This window comes from Symphalangus syndactylus, chromosome X, assembly GCF_028878055.3.
Source record: "Symphalangus syndactylus isolate Jambi chromosome X, NHGRI_mSymSyn1-v2.1_pri, whole genome shotgun sequence".
NCBI lineage: Eukaryota > Metazoa > Chordata > Mammalia > Primates > Hylobatidae > Symphalangus > Symphalangus syndactylus.
Window position 1 is genome coordinate 71,830,352 of NC_072447.2, and position 20,798 is coordinate 71,851,149.

The 20,798-nt window shown below is 41.7% G+C and overlaps 1 protein-coding gene across 17 annotated transcripts in view; it reads right to left on the reverse strand.

Annotated features, from left to right (window-relative positions):
* The window catches only part of ARHGEF9 (Cdc42 guanine nucleotide exchange factor 9), a 152,574-nt gene that overhangs the window by 27,395 nt on the left and 104,381 nt on the right, over nucleotides 1-20,798 (reverse strand). For 12 of the 17 annotated variants that reach the window (XM_055267074.2, XM_055267073.2, XM_063635292.1 and 9 more), the window contains 3 exons: nucleotides 17,357-17,589; nucleotides 13,056-13,185; nucleotides 3,771-3,902 (listed from right to left, as the gene is read on the reverse strand). In XM_055267074.2, the coding sequence (XP_055123049.1) occupies nucleotides 3,771-3,902; nucleotides 13,056-13,185; nucleotides 17,357-17,589 (495 nt within the window). The remainder of the gene's footprint in view (nucleotides 1-3,770; nucleotides 3,903-13,055; nucleotides 13,186-17,356; nucleotides 17,590-20,798) is intronic. The other 5 variants (XM_055267081.1, XM_063635289.1, XM_055267084.2 and 2 more) reach the window with 1 other exon arrangement.

Sequence of the window (20,798 nt, forward strand, 5' to 3'; positions counted from 1 at the left end):
TATCAGGCATTTTATATGCATTGATTCCATTTAATCTTCATGACAATCCTGTAGAATAGTTATCATCACCATTCACAATTGATATAATGGAGGTACAAAAAGCAAAAAGTCACTTGCTTGAAATCATATAGTCAGCGAGTGTTGAAATCAAGATTTGAGCCCAGAATTGTCTGATTACAAACTTTATGTTTTATCTGTCACTCCATATGACTTCTGTCTGCAAGGAAACCATGGGAAAATCTGAAATGCAGGAGGATACCCTCTGTCCTGTGCAATCCTCCTATCAACTAATTAAGTTACTGACAAAATAGAAACTGAGTTTTATGGGATATGACTTGTTCTCAGAAAGCCAAAGATGGCCACTGTATCTCTTTCTAAATGTTCACAGGCTGTTTAATAATCAAGTACAGAATTTTGACAAGCTCAATGGTAATAATGACATAAATATTACCAATGTGGAATCTGGAGCCAGCTTATCTGAGTTTAATTCCTGGCTCTATCACTCATTAGCTATTTCACCTTGGGAAAATTATATAACTTATCTAGGTCTCACTTTACATATCCTTAACATGGAAATAATATTAGTACCTACCTCATAGGTTTCTTGTGAGGATTAAATTGAGTTAATAAGTGTAAAGTTCTTAGAGCAGAATCATAGAAGCACTCAATAAATGCTAGTTCATTAATATCTTATTGTTGATTTCTACTTTCTAGAACATATTATTTTCTGCTTTGAAAACTGGTACATTTTCCTATCTATAGTCTTTACACAGATCTCCTGGAACCCATAATTCTGTCAAGATGACTTACAGCAATTCCACTTGGGATATCTTAGAATTATTTCAGTGCCCTGGGATATATATATTTTTAAATAACATCATACTTAAGTTCTGTTAGACTAGAATCCCTATGAAAGTAGAGCTGGTTGGCACAGAAGAGGGGCTCAATATCTACAGCATGAAAGAATTCAGAGCAGTAAAGTACTCTCTTACAACCTCAGATCCTTTGGGCTTCAATTCCCTTTGAAACAAGTTTATACCTTCTTTTCCTTGATAGAGAAGGAATTTATATTCCCCTGTTATCGGTAAACCATCTGCCTCAAACAGGGGGTTGTCAGACTATCACTTCTTTTTTCTTCATTTGAACATAGCTTTAAAAGTAATTAAAATTAAGCATTTTTAAAAACTAATTTTGACTCATTCTAGGATTCATGAAACTATTTTGTCACCCTTGTTAAATATTATATCATATGTAAAATATTATATATTATTTAGCCATTTGCTAGGGGTCTTTGTTTCCTCCTTTTTAAATATGAGATCATCAGAAAGCTTAATGTGGCCATATTTCATTATTTAGCATCCTCACCTCCTTTCTTCCTGGTAAAAAGGATTACTGAACTTTCGGATATCCATTTAAATTGTGTGCCTGAGGTGAGTAAGGTGACAGCCTCACTCATGTTGGCCCAGTCCAGACATTCCCTTCCTTTCCTCCATGGATTCTCTTTGTCAAAGGAATTTTCACCTCCAGAGAACCTAGTCCATTCCTCCCAGCTCTATCTCAAGAAGAGAGTCTTTTGTAGTAATGGCAAAAGGTCCCTAAACAACCCAGCAGACAAAATACCTTGTCTCTTTGCATACCTTCTTTTGGCCCCATGATCATTTTTCAAAAGTTTATCCCTACTTGCTGAATGGAAAGTCTTATTGTAGATAACAAATGGAAATCTTCAAAACAAACATCAGGTAGTTTTAATGGCCTTTGAACAATTAGGCTATAACTGCTCGTGTTCTGGGAAGCCAGTGTCAAGAACACTCAGGTATATGGAGTTAGTAGCCTTTATACCCCAGACTCTAGGCTGGCTGTGTCTTGGGAAGAAAGCCTATGGTTCTTGTAAAAACAAGAAAGCTCCATTCTGTGGGAAGCTATGACTGCTTCGAGGTTTCTCTTGTTTTCACCATCCCTGTTATATGCTTCCCCCACCCTGCCAGCTTGGCTGGTTTGAATCCCCAGCCCTGAATTGACTTCTAGTTTCTTCCTAATCATTGGCTCCCACTATCTGGCTTAGACTTGGCTCATTACTCCATCTTGGTCTTCCACTGCCCATTGAGTTCTAAGTTAAACCCATTGTTTATCTTGTTTCTTCCCCTTTATTCCTGGCTTCTGACTCACTGTTTCATGTTCTGGATCCTGGTCTATCTCTTATAGCCACTGCTTTCTAGAGCCTAGTTTTACATTTTAGTTAAAGTAATCCCAGCCTTGGCTAACAGATGCCAAAAAATTAACAGGGCCTAGGGGGTGCAGAACTATAAAATAAGCCAGGTTCCTATTTGTTTGCTGTCTCTATGGCTACTTGTTCTGAGTGTAAACACCTTAGTGGGAAGAACAGGCGCATTGGTGTTGGTGACATGGCTGATATGCTGAGAATTTCCATGGCCGCCTAAATTAACCCTCAAAAATCCTACCTCCTGATTTTATGAAAGTCCTGAGAAGAGTTGGGGGAGCTAGAAAGAAGCATTAGTGTTTGGCTGAGTTTCAGATTCATAAAAGTTCTCTGTTTGAGGGTCAACTCCATACTGAGGTAAGTTATTATCCCCATTAACTGACTGGCTATTGGTTCCAGAGTGGACATTCAGAGTTTATCACCAAACACTGAGGCAGTCTGAACCTAAGCTCAGTGTTTTTCCCCTCAATCCACTGTCAAAGCAAATGGATAAAGATTCAATACAAGATATGCCACACACATACACACACAGAGGACAGGGGGCTTAAAACAACTGTGTGGTTCATGTTCCAGCCCAGAAGAATATAACACTATTTACTCTGGTGTTTTGTGACTCAGCACTCCTCTTCAGAGGCATTCACTACTGGGTGAAGGAGAGGACAAAGGGACTGGATGATGGCAAAAGAGCCAAGGGTAGGATGGTGAATTTGTAAAGGAACTCTAAGCATTCTGGTTTCTTCTTCCATTTTTACTTTCCCTGGTCCCCAATTCTTCCCAGTTAGCCCCTGGATCCAAAACTGATCTGAACTCTCTACTATGAGTGAGGAAGTAGGGGGAAGAGTATCCCATAAGGAGAAGTGACGCTTAGAACATATGCTACCCTTCCCAGCCTCACCAAGGAGAAGAGTCCTAGAAACCAACATTCACACAGTTATCCAGGAGTCAGTGACAAGAGTAAGACCTCTCCTCAAATGGATTACAAAGAAGGAAGAGTGGAGAAGAGCACGGTTGGGGGTTGTGGGGAACCAGTGCACCTTGTATAGGAAATAGGTAGAGGCATGGAAAAAATTCCTATATCACAAAGGTACCTACCTGTCAGGGCAAAAGTAGGAGGCTCCTTGTTGGTTCCCAGGGCAGGGAGGGGCCACATGGCCACAGCCATTAGAGTGGAAATGAGGGAAAGTGCTCAGGGAAACTACTATTTACCAACTAAGATAGACATATTTCAATACTTTTTACAAATGGTGCAGACCAGCAGCTCTGGGTAGAAGAAAGTGAGAAGGAGCACCCCAGGGTCATTAGGGCAAAGGGTAAAAAAAAATACCAAGACAAAATGTACCGACTTCAGAGTTTTTCACTGCCCACAAGCCAACCCTGCCTGTGACATTCATGCCACATTAGTGCTCCTGATACAGAATTGCTGCCAATCTCCTGTCTGTTTTCCCCCCATCAGTATTTGCCCACTTTGTTGGGAGCCTGGGGATGATGAATAGGAGGGTCCGGTACCCTGTTAGGTACCCATCTCCCTCAGGGAAGAAGGGGGCAGGGTTACCTTCTTGCAGAGGACCATCTGGTGGTCAAACAGGAAGAAGACCCGCTGCTGGTTGCGGCCGTAGGGCTGGTAGATCCAGGCCATCTCCCCAGTGTAGATCAGCTCCGAGCTCCTGTCTAGGATGTCCTCGCCCTGGGAAGGACATGTGATGATGAGAGGCAGCCAGGCAGAAGGATGGCACCATCACCTGCCTGGAGGCACCCAAGGCTGGGCATAGACTGGGACAGGAAGAGGCCAGAAAGGCCCTGGTAGAGACAGAGGGAGAGAGGGACTCCTGGGACTCCTCAAAAAGCTTTACAGCTCTGTGAGCTAGGAAGACCCATTTTCTTATTCACCCCAAGGCCAAATGTGCCCCGCCACCCGGGACTCCTACAGCTTTTCTACGCCAGTTACCCTCTGGTCCTATAAGTTCTCTGTCTGTCTGTCTCTCTCTCTCTGTGTCTGCCTCTCTCTCTCTCTCTCTCTCTACATACACACATATATATGTGTGTGGAGAAAGAGAGAGAGAGAGATGTTTTATTTATATATGTATATATACACACACACACACACAGACATATATATATATTTATATACATATAAATACATATATACATATATATTTATATACATATAAATACATTTCTCCATCTCTCTTCTCTATAAGTCTCTTTTTCTGTCCCAGTCTCTCAATCCCTGCTCTGGTCCCTCAGTCTCTTTCTAATACTTGAAGAACAGGCCTTAATCTCACTGCTTCCCACATGAGTAGAAGGAAACGGGGGAGGACAAGAAGGAAGATGATAACAGGCGGAGAGAAAAAGAACCCACTCCCCTCTTATAATTTTTTTCCTTCTCCTCTCAGTTCACTAAAATCTACTGATTGAATAAGAAACTTAACTGCCACATGATTCCTTGGTCTGTTATCCAGAAAAGAACTACTACTCCTCCTTGCTACAAAGAGTCTGACACAAATAGGTACCAAGACACCTAAGTCCTAGCTAATTCAATTCTATAGAGTTTCCAAGTCCTACCCCTTCTTTATGGCAACTCTGATAGGTCAGAAGTATGTTGCGGGTGTGTGTCAGATGTCAAGGTAGACCTGGCCCCTGTCCTCAAGGAGCTTATGTCTTCATGGAGGAGATGAATGCACGTATGCTCAAAATTCATGAAACACAAGGCAAACCAACACCGAAGTTGTGGGCACAAGGGTGAGTGTTCCAGGGCCTATGTGAAGATAGGGACAAAGAGTAGTGTACCAAGACATAGAAGAATTAATATTTCCTGAGCACCTATATGGGTCAGACAGTGTGCCAGATATTTTCAATCTATCTTATCTGAGCCTCGTGATAGCCCTGGGAAGTAGATATTCTTGCTCCCATTTTACAGTTAGAGGTACAAAAAGATCAAGTGATAAGCCAAAGTTGCCCAACTAGTTAGCTACAGGTCCATGACCCAACTCCAACCTCTGGGGCTCCATAGAGTATGCTCACTCCTTGTACTACATTGTACTGTCTTTAGGCCAAAAAGGCACTGGAGAACCCATTCCTTCCTCTCTCTCTAGATGTCAGTTTTCCCAGATGTAGTATGAGGATGATCTTCATGGTCTCAGTGCTGATACCCTGATGCTAAGATCTCAGCCTTACACCCAAAAGCTTCAAGGCAAGGTTAGAGATGGAGACCTTTATACCTCCCAGAAATAATCAGAGGCAAACACAAATCAGGCAGGGTAGTAGGCCAGAGAGTGGGGCATCTAGAAATGGTGTATTCGAGCATAGCATTTTTTTCCCCAGTCTAAAGGATGGGAAGGAAAGGGGGAACTCAGTAGAATTATTTTCTAATAATAGAACCCCCACCCCCCGCCGAAAAAAGCTTAGAAATACTGCTTCAACTCTAGGCTCCAGACTTAGCCTCAATATTATCCAGGAACTAGGTAAACACTCCTTCTAGAGGGGCTGACATACTAGCACAGAACCTCTGGAGGCCTGATACTGGGAAAGAAAGCCACCAGAGTTAGGGAGCAGTACAGCGATTTCCTGCTGGAGGGATGGGAAGCTGAGAGAGGTTCCCACCCTGATGCAGGCTAGGAAGATGTGCTACAGTCCACTTTGAATATGTATGAAGTCCAATAAAGCCATAAAAGAGAGCCAATGCCATAAGATGGTCAGAATGACTTTTAAATATACAATTTACTAAATGTGGATGATACGACCAGGAGGGCTACCCAGTATTATCTGGTCCATCCACTCCACAGCCAGGGGCATCTCAATTCTAACTTTTTTTTTTTTTTGAGACAGAGTCTCCCTCTGTTGCCCAGGCTGGAGTACAGTGGCATGATCTCGGCTCACTGCAAACTCTGCCTCCTGGCTTCAAGCAATACTTGTGTCTCAGCCTCCCAAGTAGCTGGCATTACAGGCATGCGTGTGATAACATGCCCAGCTAATTTTTATATTTTTAGTAGAGATGATGTTTTGCTATGTTGGCCATAGCAAACTCCTGACCTCAAGTGATTCACCCACCTCAGCCTCCCAAAGTGCTGGAATTACAGATGTTAGCCACGGTGCCCAGCATCAATTATATTTTAATTACTTGCAACATGTAACTCCACCAAGTAGAAAAAAAATTAAAATAATACTCCTCTATGCTCACCAAGCTGACTAACCTTGAGCAACACACGTAGTCTCTCTATAACTCAGTTGCCTCATCATTAACATGGGGATAATAACAGTACCAACTTCATTTGGGTGTTGTGAGGATTATTTAAATTAAAACATATAAAGTGCCTAGAAGGTACACATCACACTATAAGCTCAACATAAGTGATACTTATTTTCTTGACTATTACTGTGTGCCCCAGTTTCCATACCTATCCTGTCTCCTAGTAATACAGCAACCCAGTAAGCAATGTTTTGTTATTACCCCAAAACCAAGGTCAAAGAAATTGGAAGTAATTTGTCCAAAGGGGCAGAACCTAGGTCAGAAGCCCTCCAAAGCCTATGCTCTTATCCACCAAACCACATTAGAATGGTGGCTCCCACCCAATCTCCTCCCACTGTCGCCAACCCAGGGGAACAACCAGATGCCATGGAAGATTTCTTTTTTTTAATTAATTAATAAATTAATTTTATTTTTTAATTATACTTTAAGTTTTAGGGTACATGTGCACAATGTGCAGGTTTGTTACATATGTATACATGTGCCATGTTGGTGTGCTGCACCCATTAACTTGTCATTTAGCATTAGGTATATCTCCTAATGCTGTCCCTCCCCCGCCCCACCCCACAACAGTCCCCGGAGTGTGATGTTCCCCTTCCTGTGTCCATGTGTTCTCATTGTTCAATTCCCACCTATGAGTGAGAACATGGGGTGTTTGGTTTTTTGTCCTTGCGATAGTTTACTGAGAATGATGGTTTCCAGTTTCATCCATGTCCCTACAAAGGACATGAACTCATTCTTTTTTATGGCTGCATAGTATTGCATGGTGTATATGTGCCACATTTTCTTAATCCAGTCTATCGTTGTTGGACATTTGGCTTGGTTCCAAGTATTTGCTATTGTGAATAGTGCCGCAATAAACATACATGTGCATGTGTCTTTATAGCAGCATGATTTATAGTCCTTTGGGTATATACCCAGTAATGGGATGGCTGGGTCAAATGGTATTTCTAGTTCTAGATCCTTGAGGAATCGCCACACTGACTTCCACAACGGTTGAACTAGTTTACAGTCCCACCAACAGTGTAAAAGTGTTCCTATTTCTCCACATCCTCTCCAGCACCTGTTGTTTCCTGACTTTTTAATGGTCGCCATTATCCTAAGCCAAAAGAATAAAGCTGGAGGCATCATGCTACCTGACTTCAAACTATACTACAAGGCTACAGTAACCAAAACAGCATGGTACTGGTACCACAACAGAGACATAGATCAATGGAACAGAACAGAGCCCTCAGAAATAATGCCACATAGCTACAACTATCTGATCTTTGACAAACCTGACAAAAACAAGCAATGGGGAAAGGATTCCCTGTTTAATAAATGGTGCTGGGAAAACTGGCTAGCCATATGTAGAAAGCTGAAACTGGATCCCTTCCTTACACCTTATACAAAAATAAATTCAAGATGGATTAAAGACGTACATGTTAGACCTAAAACCATAAAAACCCTAGAAGAAAACCTAGGCAATACCATTCAGGCCATGGAAGATTTCTAAGGTGAGAATCTCAAAAGACCTGGGCTCTGAGTCCAATGCTGCTACCAACTCACTCTCGAGTTGGAAACTAGCTTAAACTCTCACCATCTGTTTCCTTATTTGTAGAGTGGGAATATTAAAACAGTTCCTGTTTGACCCACTTCACATGGCTGTTTGAGAGCATCAAATGAGTTCATGGAAAGGAGACAGCCCTCTCATTGTTTAGAGATCTCACCCTTGCTTCCTCTGCTCCACTTATATAACACATCTCTCTGTCTTGCCCCCAAAAGTACAACTCCTTCCCAAAATCCCCAACCGTGGTCCTTCAGACCTGTTCACTTCCTCCAGGATTTTGCTCACACTGTTCCCTCTGCTGGAATATGTTTGTCCCCACTAGATGTTCAAGGCCACATCTCATTGATCTCAATATCCTCATTGCCCAGCATAGGGCCTGGCATGTGAGGGGAAATGCTCAAAACATAAGTCTCATAATTTCAAGTATTTGCTCAAAAATCCTCCAATGGCCCCCATCTCACTCAAACTAACAGTCAGTCTTATGAAGACAGGATCTGACCTCCAGTCACCTCTCTAACTTCATTTGCTCCCACTCTCTCACTCACTTACTCTACTCTGGGCACACTGGCTTCCGTGTTGTTCCTTTAGCACACACTCCCATATTTCAGGGTCTTCGTGTTTGTTTTCCCCTCTGTCTGGAATTCTGTGCCCCAAGAAAACCACATGGTTTGCTCCTTCCTCTCCTTTAGGTCTGTTCTTAACTGTTACTTCCTCAGGTAGTATCCTCATTACTCCCTAACCTGTTATCCTACTTTATTTTTCTTCAGAGGCCCATCTACCTGATGATATATGTTTGTTTGTTGCCTCTTTTCCCTACTGGAATATAAATCAATGAGAGTGGAAACTTTGTCATGTTCACTGATGTCTTTGCAGAACCTAGAATAAGGTCTGACACAGGGTACTTGATATTTAAGTACTCAATAAATACTGTTTGACAACTAAATCAATAGGTGTGGAATGAACAGTGGCCACCAAAAACTACCCAAAGCTTTCTTGCCAGCTTATCTACCTTCCTTCCTTGGGGTCAGAGCCGGAGAGAAGAGGCCTCACCCCATTCTAATTCTAATTCACCCCATTCTGCCTGATTTCACCCCATTCTAATTATAGGCCAATTGATGTGGGGCTGTAATCTGAGCAGATCCAGGGAAAAGACAAGGGGAATGCCATACTTTTTAACTAGTTTATTTTCAATGCTGCCTACTGACAGGAAGGCAGAGGAGTAACAAATCCATCCAGCCCTACATTTGACCTTCTTGTCCCAGGAGTATGCCTCATCAAGCCACTTTAGCTTTTAAGTAGATGTTTTTGCTGCCTTCATCATGTTGGGTTTTCTTGTTTCCTCCAACTTCTTTGGATTCAATCATCAAACAGTAAACTGGAACCGGTCCTTGGGTATTACACAACCAGGTTGGGAGGAGAGGGGTGCCACAAAGAGCAAATCACAACCACACATAATCACGCTCCCAAACATGAGCTACAATGTTAAGTTCCTGCTACAAATCTCCAGAAAAAAAAAAAAAAGATTAAAAAGAAGCTATCCAGGATATGTTACCTTTCCCTTGTTTTCAAGTGGATTAAATGAGTGTGCAAGGTGGCAAAGTGACAGCTCAATGAAACCTCAGCATCACAGAAATTAGAAATAGAAATTTCCCAGAAACTGCAGTCCCTGGGAACAGATTATTCTCCCTGCTACTCCCGCATACTGCTCTAATGTATTGATTAGTAGAGAGATGACTGACACTTTTACTCATCCATTTGATTTTCAGGAGCCCTGGGGGGTGGGGTAAAAGGAGAGTTACTTCAGGAACTCTAGTCCCTATAGAATGGTAGAGGGCAGGGATAATAACCAGAGTTGGGCAAAGAGACCAAGAATGTTCACGGAATAAGCTAAAAGAAAGGATCAGGCCTTAATATAATGCAAGGCTTCCTGCTCTCTAGCCAGACACTCTGATCTATTGAGCAGATACTAATTGCCTGCATGCTACCCTCCAAATTCCTCTTCAAGGGAGATTAAGCTCTGAAGGCTTCCCCTATGACTCCTCTTTTTCATTTGACAAATGAAGCTGAAATTATCATGCGGATGCTTTTGACAGCCACTCTGTTTGTTCAAACATCTGGGAGACAAGGGGGTGGCAGAGACAGCAAAATATGGCATCTTTTTCTTGATTTGCATGGTCCGTTCACAGCAGTCCTCGGCAATCTGGTAGAATGTCTCTCCTTGCCTAGACAACTTCTTGGACACGTGGAATGCACAAAGAACCTATACCAGGGAACCTGTGAAATTGGGCCATCAATCCTAACAATCATCAAGCCATGGAGTATCCATGTCTCATTGCTTTCTTGGGGAGACTCCCCAGCACTCACCCACCACCTGACTGGGATTTGGATGACCTCCCCAAGGTAGTCTCACTGTCTTATTTAAATATAAACTCTTTACTACATACAAAAAGGAAGTCACTGCCATATCACAAAAAACAGCAATTGGGCTGTGAGAGGCAGAAGGTTGAAGGAATATGTGGCACATCACTGAAAACAACACCACACAAGGAATCAGGAGACTAGATTCAAGTTCCAGCTTTGTCACTGACTTGCTGTGTGGCCTTGGTAGGAAATAAGCCTCTCTCTGCCTGTCTGTCTTCCACCATCATTGCAAGGTGTTTGAGAGTAAGTGTGTGAGAGTATGTGTGTATGTGCATATGTGCATGTGTATACACACAAGAATTGTCAGGGTTGTAGGGGGAGTCCTCTAAGAGCCTTGGTGATTCTGACATTCTAGAAGTCTTTAACACAGGTATGGCAAATATGACAGAAACTTTAGGCTTGGCCTCTGAAATATAACCATCAGGCTTTACTAGAGAAAAGACTTCCTAGAGGACAACTTCGCTGGAACTGGCAAGTTCCTTAGTGACCTCAGTCTGACAAGAAGACCATGAAGAATTTTTCTTCTTACAAATTGCTATAGGCTGAATGTATCCCCATAAAATTCACATGTTGAAACATAATCTCTACTGTGATGGTATTTGGAGGTAAGGCCTTGGGGGATGATGGTCATGAGAATGAGGCTGTCAGGAATTAAATGGGAACAGCATTCATAAAAGAGACCCCAAAGAGTTCTCTCATCCCTTCTGCCATGTGAGGTTACAATTAGAAGACAACAGTCTATGAAGAGGGCCCTCACCAGGCACTGAGTCTACTGGTTCCTTGATCTTGGACTTCCCAGCTTCCACAATTATGGGAAATAAATTTCTGTTGTTTATAAGCTACCCAGTCTATGGTATTTTGTTATAGCAGCCTGAATGAAGTAGGATGTCAATTTAGATAAAGAAAGGCTTCACCAAGCAGGAGCGTACAAGGGATGTGTGGGCTTACACGAGATTAGAGTACCAATCAATCAGGCTAACAAAGGAGGCAGAAACTGTTAGAACTGTGTTTTTGTGGCCCCAACCAGACAAACATGCAGGAAATTCCTTCTGAGATGCTGAGTGTTTAAATCATAGCTCAGTGTTATTGAGCTTGGTGCTACTGAAGCTCCCTAGGTAGGCCAGGTAATTTCATGCTATTTTTGGTTCCCCATGGCTCCTGCTCCAAGAACTGATGTCCCAGAGCACACAGGGGAATTAGAAGGTCTTCTAGGCATTGGGAAGTTGGGGAGATGCTCCAGGGAATAGGAAGACAACTGCTGCTGGGCACCTTCTCTTACAAAAAACCCTGCCAACAAGAGAGAATAAGGCCAGCTAATCCACCTTAATTTTAGAGTGTCTTAGAGTTGATGGGTTTGCTAGAAGTCATTTGGTCCAGCTCTCTGCCTCTAATCAGGCAAATGGCCAAAGCAAGGCCAACACAAGGAAAAAAGGACCCACAATTTTCTAGTAAGTCTGGCCCAGTGCTGGCTTCTGCTTAAGAGAATGAGGGTCTCTTCATCTACACAAATTCCTTTCTCTGCAAATCAAAGTGCTGTTCTACTTATATGGGAATATTATCCTTCAAATATAACCCAAAAGGATGTCAGCTGATCAGAATTGTGGTCTTTTTCAGCAATCTACATTAAGGTAGGACAGAAGTAGCAGAATAAAAGGAAGGTGACTTTTTTCTGGGCCTTGGTTAAGTAGCTGTTTGTGAGGATGATGCTTGGTTCCCTTGGAACGGGCTAAAATACTTTAAGTATTAAGAGAGATACTACCTCTTAATCACCGAAAATGACACTTGAGTTGAGGTCAGTGGAATAGGGAGCAGACCCTACCTCTATATTGTGACCACAGGGCTTAAGATTGCTAATCCTTCCCTAGTAGCACGTCCAGCCTCTCCCATCTTGGTTATTTTAGCCAGCAGACTATCAGATTGCACAACCTGGGCCTGCAAGACATATGTGAAATGTCATTACTCCTGGTACTTTTGGTGGGCATCTGCGGAGGTTGCAGTGAGCAAAGTTTGTGCCACTGCACTCCATCTAGGAAGGGATGGTCTTTCAGAATTCAGAGAAGTCATGGCTGTCTACAATGAAATAATCAGGGATTATTTTAAAAACACATGTGAAAACTGTGGATTTGGCAGGGATGATGGTTGTGGCCTATAGTGTACAGGTCTAATAGAGAGACATAATAGATGTGCCAGGGTGAGGTGATATCACCGATAAAAAAAAGTGTGTTGGCTGTCCTGCATGGTTGGGAACAGGAGAACCAACCTCGTATTCTGTATCTGGAAGTAAATTAGTATATACTACTTCTTATCTAAGTGTGAATCTGTTGGTCATAAATCCAGAAAGAGCTTTGAAAGGCTACTGAGTCAATCCAATTGTTCCCTGGAAATACCTAAAGAAATGAACCTTTCATTTCTTAATGAGGTATCATCACAAAAATTTCTCCAATCTTAGAAAGTTATTCAAGTATCCAACACTTCTCATTAGCAGGAAATTTTACCTTGAGTCTAATCTAAATCCTTACTGTTGCTCTTCAAATGTAATTTCTCTTCACCTATCCTTCGCTAAGATGGGAAGCTTTTGCCAAGCTATTCAGATTCCCCAATACCCTGGTTGGTAAGTTTCCTACCTCCCAGTCTAGGACAGAAGCCTGCCACTGAGCAATCTTGTCAATATTCTCTAAACGTCGCTTGCGTTCGTTGATCTGCTGAGTTACATTTCTCATGACAGCCAAAGCAGCTGCCACATACCTGTAGTCACTGTGAAAACAAAAGAGTGCAAGTTGAACGAACCAATGTGCCAAAGAACCAATGTGCTAGGTGCCAATCTTAACATCCACTCTCCTCTACCTCCTTAGTAACAGAGTCCTGATTTTCGGATGGGAACCCACACCACCTAAAGACTACATATTCTATCTTTTGTTTCAGCAAAAATGACTATGCAAGTAAGTTTTGTACACTGATATGTAAATAGAAGTGTTGGGTAGTGTAAGAATTAAAGAAAGAGGAGAGAAACATGAAGGATGGCTTTTCAGTCAACAGGAACAGGTTGATTTTAAATAAACCCGAGAGGAGCAGCTGGCCAAGTTAGGTCAGAGCCACACTTTCTTACAGACTAAGAGTTTTTAAGGATTCAGGGTGGGAGACTTTATCAGAGGCATAGACTGCTTTTGCGCCTCTTTGTTGTGCTTATCTGGGAGAGAGAGTTGTGTGTCTGTTCCCATACATCTTTTTGCAGCTGCAGGCATATCCCCTGAGTCTGCTTTTATCTTCTCAATCTTAGTGCACCTGAAGGAAACGGAATGTGCTTATTAACGCCCACTGTTTTACTGGGGCCCATTGTATGAGGGTGAAGTTTGGCAGTTACTCAAGAGACTTTTCCCCCACCTCCTTCTGTGCCTGAGCTCTCTTACTGTCTGCTCTTTCTGGCTGCTTGCAGTTAGAAAAGAAGTGATTTCCTTGAAATGCATGAGCCTAGAAAGGGAGCTGGAACTTAAAGTGGCAGTGTTTGTCCAAGATGACGGTGCTCCTGCTCTATCAGGTAGGCCTTCTGAGAAATCACCTTTAAGGAAGAGAGCATACCCTTCTTTAGCCTTTACTCAATCCTGATGCTTGGAATGTTGATGTGATGGCCGAACCTCTGGTAGCCATCTTGGACCATAAGGACAAGGTCAATACCCTAGGTATAGGATAGTAGATAGCTGTAGGGCACTCATGTTTCTGATGACCATGAGGCCACCATACCAGTCATAAACTTCAGAATACATACTTCTTTTACATGAGAGACAAATGGACCACTATTTTTTTACATCACTTTTTTTGTGTTCTATCTGATACAGCCAGCCAAGGATCAAGAAGGGAGCCTCACACATGACACAGTATAGACCACATTACCATCTCTTCCATCATCTATTTCTATGGAGCTTCTGCCCAAAATCACCGTGAAATATCATCCTCACGTTTGCTTTTGCACAATATAGAAACAGAATGTAGCACAGTGGGTAAGAACACAAAGTCTGAAGCCAGACTTTGTGGGATCAAATGCCAGTTCTTCTCACTGACTAGCAGTGTGGCCTTTGGCAAGCCTCACTCCCTCTCTCATTGACTCAATTTCCTCATCTGTAAAATGGGGAAAAGTATAGTTTATTGAAGGTTTCATAAATTAAATACAATCATCCATGTAAACTATTTTACTCTTGGCATATAACAAATGTTAGCAGTATTATTATTACAAATCAAACATTTCTGTAGTAGAGACATCACATGGGATGCCTCTTAAAACCCCTAGTCTCAGAAGTGTAACCCTTGGCCTCACATCCTGGGACTCTGGATAGCAGACGTGTTGAGAGTTACATACCCTGTCCAGTTTTTTTCTGCTGTTCTTTTCTGATTTCCAATCAAATGGCTCTTGGGAAAGGCAGATTGATAGTGAGATCTCAGCCATTCAGTGGGGGCAAAAATAAACTTGAGAAGACAAGAGGATGCATTACAGTTCAGTGTTAACACCTTTCCTTAGAGAAACTGAAAATGCCTTGTGGTCATTAGTCTGCTCAATCTCTCAGTACCATTTTTTAAAAAAGGAAGGAGAAAAAAATAGATGTGCAACAACCACACATCTTTGCACAACTGCACAACTGCACACCCACAACACTGAATAGTGGGTTGATAGACCAAAGAAAGGCAGAGGAAAGGGACTTCTAATTGCCAGGGCAGATCCTATGTAGTACCTCCTCCTAGCTCACATCCCTCACTCCAATCTGTGATCTGCACACCTGTCAGAGCCATGGCTTTCAAACAATGTTACATTATCACCTCCAGTGAAAGGCTTTTCACTATACTTCCTAACCAGTCTATTCTGTCTCAAGACAAATATGTTAGAAAAGTCTTTATTCTGAGCCTCAATAAATGTTAGTTATTATCAGTTTTTCTTCTGGATCCCATTGCTGACCCATATTGAGATTATGGCCAACTAACACTTCCTGAGTCTCTTCAAAACACACTCTAGAAGGTGTATCTCTCTCAGTCTGTCCGTGAGCTATTTATTTCTTATCTTAGACCCAATGGAAACACTCTACATTTGTTTCTGTTACATTTCATTCTTTTACAGTTAGTTGCTCCAATGTATGGGGATCTTTTGGGCTCTGTGACATCACCGAAGTTTCTCCTTGGCAAGATGTCTGAGCCTGACACTTAGAAGGAAGTAGAGTGGTGACAGAAGGGAAGATTGCAGCACAGAAGCTGCTAACATAAGTAAGTGCTCCTGCTCTTTGGACCCATTTTCTGCCCCTGTACCTTTCCTTTCTCTGATTTGAGGAGATCAGTGCTCTAAGCCACTTTCTTGGAAGTAAAGCACAGAGCTGTACTGTCCAACATGGTAGCTATTAGCCATATTTAATCAAATTAAGTAAAATTTAAAATTTAGTTTCTCAGTTGCACTAGCTATGTTTCTTAGTACTCAAATAGTCATATGTGGTTGGTAACTACTATATTGAATAACACAAATATAGACTATTTGCATTGTTGCAGAAAGTTCTACTGGGCAGTCCTGGCGTGAGAATGTTCATTTCCTCTACACCAAGACTACCCAGCCATGGATTCCTCACTGTCAGTGTCCCATACTGCCTATTTTTGCCATTTTTAGCTGGCTGCCTTTCTCAAAATGGCTAGAGGGGGAATATGCCCATCTCTAACCTGTCCTGCTAGTTTTAGCCGTCGGTGGGAGAAGAAAGGAATAGCTGTGGTCCAGCCTAACCCTGGTCAAAGCCCTCAGATGAGGTCTGGGCCCAGCCTCTTATTGGGGAGAGCAACAGAACCAAGATTTTCTACTTCCAGACATGTCAGCTAGCCTCCCTTTTACATGCAGTCTTCATTCTCATCAACTTAAGGAAGGTAGGGAAGGGAATTATGTCAATCATCTGTAAGCAAAGTCAGTATTCTTCTCTATTTATCATTCTTCATCTAATCTTCTCCCTCAGGGGCCATTCTGACTGCCTGTATTTCAGCCCTACCTATCTGAACACCTATCTTACTAAGCTTCCAAGCTGGCATCAGCCTTTAATTGCCTTCAAATCCAAGCTACTCTTGACATGCATGGCAGGAGCCATCATCTTAATACAGATTCCTGAGACCTGCCAAAAGGGGTTGTCCATGTCGTGGGAGTTGTGCTGGGTCCAACAGGTCACTCTGAGAAAGGGCAGAAATTGATGTAGCCTGACACTGCCTGAGCTACTCTACTGTCACTCTGGAGCACAAGGGGTGAGAGGAGAGGGAATCAGGGACCTCGATGGCAAGAGGACTTTGAAGCAGGAGTTCCCGTCACATGGTGAGTGCACAGAAATGGCAAATCCCAGGCGAATGTCCTATCTTTTTGGTGCCCACCAAACCCCCAAAAAGCTCTGAGGTTGTTTTGGCCTAAGAAACTAACATAGCTTTGAGCTATGCTTAAAAACTTTTCTCTGGAACTTTTAAGATGAATTATGCCATATATAATTTACCTAGTGAATATTATCAGTCCACAAGTATGATTTAGCTCCATTGCTTGGTCTCCTTGGGGCTAACTTTCAGACCCAGATGCATTAGGCATGGGTGTGGGCCAGTTGGTTTGGTTTACATCTTTGAGTTCATTTTTGAATTGATGTTGCTTCTCTAACAAATCATATCTTATATGCTTTAGTGGTTCTGGAGCCCTAGGCAGATTTCAGATTTTAACTCAAATATAGTGGCACTGGACCCTCCTTTTGTGTGAGTAACAAAGCCAGTGATAGCTCTGCCTTCTGTACCCTGTTGGCTATGAGGCAATCAAGAATGTATCATCCTGTTTTGTAGATAAGTTAACAGAAGCTCAGAAAGGGCAAAAGGACATGTATTCTCAGTGAGAACCAACAGATAGAGGAAGTTCCCTCATTCACTCCTGCCTCCCTCAATCCCTTACCTGTGGTCTTGGGCAGTATACTTTAGGAGCTCAGCCAACTGTAAGGGATACTTGCAGATCTTCTGCACTGGAGTCAAAAGGAAACCATCGATAGCAATGTCAATCATCTGCTGCAAGAGGCGACAGGCCTCAAAGAAGTGCTGGTAGCGGCTGTCCTTCATCAGTTTGGAGAGCTCCATGCAAGCATCCAGGTGGTTGTTACAATACTCAGAGTATATCCAGAATCCATCTTGCTGTGGGAAAAGAAAAAAAGGAAAGGAAAAGGCTACCGAGGACCCCAAAAGAAGTCTTGAAGTAATGAAAGACAGATCATATTCTTAGGCAGAAATATTAAAATGATAATGAAGTCAATTATTCTTAAATTGATTTATAATTTACTAATAAATATCAAAACAAATTATTCAGTAACAAGACAAACTGACTGTAAAGTTCTTATAGAAAAATGAGTAAATAGGAATAGTAGGGACATTCTGTAAAAGAAGGGTAATGAGGGAACACTGGCCCTAATAAGAGTGAAACACAGCATGGCAATAAAACTCTGGGACTGGATCACAAAAAGCAAGAGATCAATGACTCTACTTCTGGCAATGACAGACTAAGTTGTTGCAGACAAACCCTGCCACTGAGAGTAGCTGGAAAAGCTAAAAATATAAATAAATATCTGTTTGAAGGAATCACATAATCCAGAGCCTGATATTATCTCCATAAAATGTCCCTAAGGAAACACAATGTGATGAAGTGTTTAGAGGTAAGGAATCTAAGATGTATGCAAGTTAAACACTAATGGCTGAGCAAAAAATGTATGAGTGTGTGTGTATGTATGTACGGACATACAAATATGTATATAAAGAGAGGGGAAGAGGAGAGAGTCAGGAGAGAGAGGGAGAGCACACTCAAATGATAAGACAAAATGGTAAAATGTTAACAACAGGGGAATCTGGGTATTTTTTGTATGGTTCTTATTTTTCAACCTTTCCATAAGTTTGAAATTAATTCCAAATAAAGTTTTTAAAAAACTCTATGATTTTTATTATATATTGACAAGTACTTAATAAAAGATAACCTGATACATCAGAATAGAAAATATTTATAAAACCCAAGAGAAACAATAGGCAATAGAAATTGATCAACAAAAAAATCAAGATGGAGTTGTTATATAAGGGTTGAGAAACAAGCAAAATAGCACATAAAAAGAATAATATACCATGACCAGGACAGACTTATCCCAATCCAATTCACCACATTGACAGATTAAAGGAGAAAAATTACATGATCATTTCAATAATGCTGAATAAGCATTTGAGAAAATAAATTTATGACAAAGACATCAGCAAACTAGAAATAGAAAGAAACTACTACAATGTAATAAAGGGTACCCATGAAAAACGTTAAGCTAATTACTTGGTAAAATATTGAATGCTTGCCCCTAAGATCAAAACAAGACAAAGGTGCCTGTTCTTACCATTTCTAGTTAACACTGTACTGTATATCCTGGCCAGTGAAATAAGATAAAAAAGGAAATAGAATATAGACTGAAAAAAGAAGAAATAAAACTCTTTTTTTCAGAGATGACATAATTGTATATGCATAAAATCCTAAGAAATCTACAAAAAAATACTTGTACCAATTAGTGAATTTAGTAATGTGTCAGGACACAAAGTCAATGTACAAAAATCAACCGTATTCCTGTTTAATAGTAATAGACTATAGGAAATTGACATTTTACAATACCATTTACAATAGCAGCTGAAAAAATTTTAAATACTTAGAAATCAACTTTTAGGAGAGGATGTCAGTAAGATGGCAGAGTAGGAAATATCAGCCTTCCTTTCTTCAGCAAACAACAACAATTTGGTAGCTATCCATGAACAAAAAATAATTCTGGAAGAGCTTAGCGGTCCACTTAAGAAGCCACAGCAATATAGTGAAAGAAAAAGTCAGAAAACAAATACACAAAACGAGTAGGAAAAACAGTTTCATTTTGCCTGCATCACCCTATCCCCATAGCTGGTACTGCTCATTATGGAACGGAAACTCCTTGGATCTTATGTCCTACATACAGGGAGGAGACAGGAGTGTACAACCAGCTTCCCCAGCTTTATGGGACACTGCCCTAATGACCAGCTTCAGCTTCATCCCACCCAGATCTCTGAGAAGACAGATACAGCCTAGATGTCTGGAGACAGCAGAGAGCAAAGAATAGGGATTGGTTATATCAGTATCAGCAAAGTAGCAGGAGTCGCAGTGATCTGCCATGGCCTGCTTGGCACAGGGCCCCAGTAGGCCTCTCTGTCAAGGACCTCAACAGCCCTCATAGCCACTGGGTACCTCCCGTAGATTTTACCTCTCAAGATTCTTCAGTGTTCACAGTCACAGACCCCAGAAGCTTTTTCAGTTTTTGCTGCTGAGAAAACCAACTGCTAGTACAGTACCAGCAGACGCCCTACAGCTTATACTGCTAAGGGTCCATGGGTTGTTTTTTCTTCCTTCTCAGTTTTAGGAGAAAAAACAAACAAACAACAACAACAACAACAACAAAAAATGTGCCTGAGCCATGTCCCTTCTTCTTCTGTACTTCCTGGAGCCACCCAGAGCTGCCCAACTGCTGCTGTGGTTACTATAGCCCAGTGGGAAGGGGTGATGCAGGCCAACAGCTTTCACATTCTCCAGATCCCTGATCCACCAGAGCTTTCCCTCCCCCATGCCCAGGGCTGCCTGAGCTACTCCTACCACAGGTGCCTTGGCCAAGGGACTCAGCACAGGAGCCTTTACATTCTCTAGGTACTTAAGCAAGTACTGCCTCCTTGGATGCTCTGGCCCAGTGACCCAGCACAGCTACCATGCATGCACCTGCAAACAGCCCTAGGGTCCCAAACTAGGGATTCTAGTCTCACTACCACGTGTTACCAAAGCTGACCCACGCAGACAGGCTATCACACAAATTCTTCTAAGGCATACATGGAATATTGCCCAGAATAGATGACATGTTATACCACAAAATAAGTCTTAGCAAATTTAAGAAGATCGACATCATATCAAGTATCTTTTCTGGCCATGATGATATAAAACTACAAGTCGGTAACAGGAAGAAAACTAGAACATTCTTAAATCAGTAGAAATTAAACAACATATCCCTGAATAACAAATGGGCCGAAGAAAAAATCAAAAGGGAAATTTAAAAATATCTTGAGACAAATGAAATCGAAAGCACAACATACCAAAACCTTTGGGATACAGCAAAAAAAGTTCTAAGAGGGACGTTGATAGCATTAAAAAAATCAGAATAAACAATCTGATATTCCACCTCAAGGAACTAGAAAAAGAAGAACAAAGTAGACTCAAAGAAAGCAGAAGGGAAAAAATAAAAGATCAAAGCAGATATAAATCAGAGAACAGAAAAACTTAGGGAATAAAATCAACAAAGCTAAGACCTGGTTTTTAG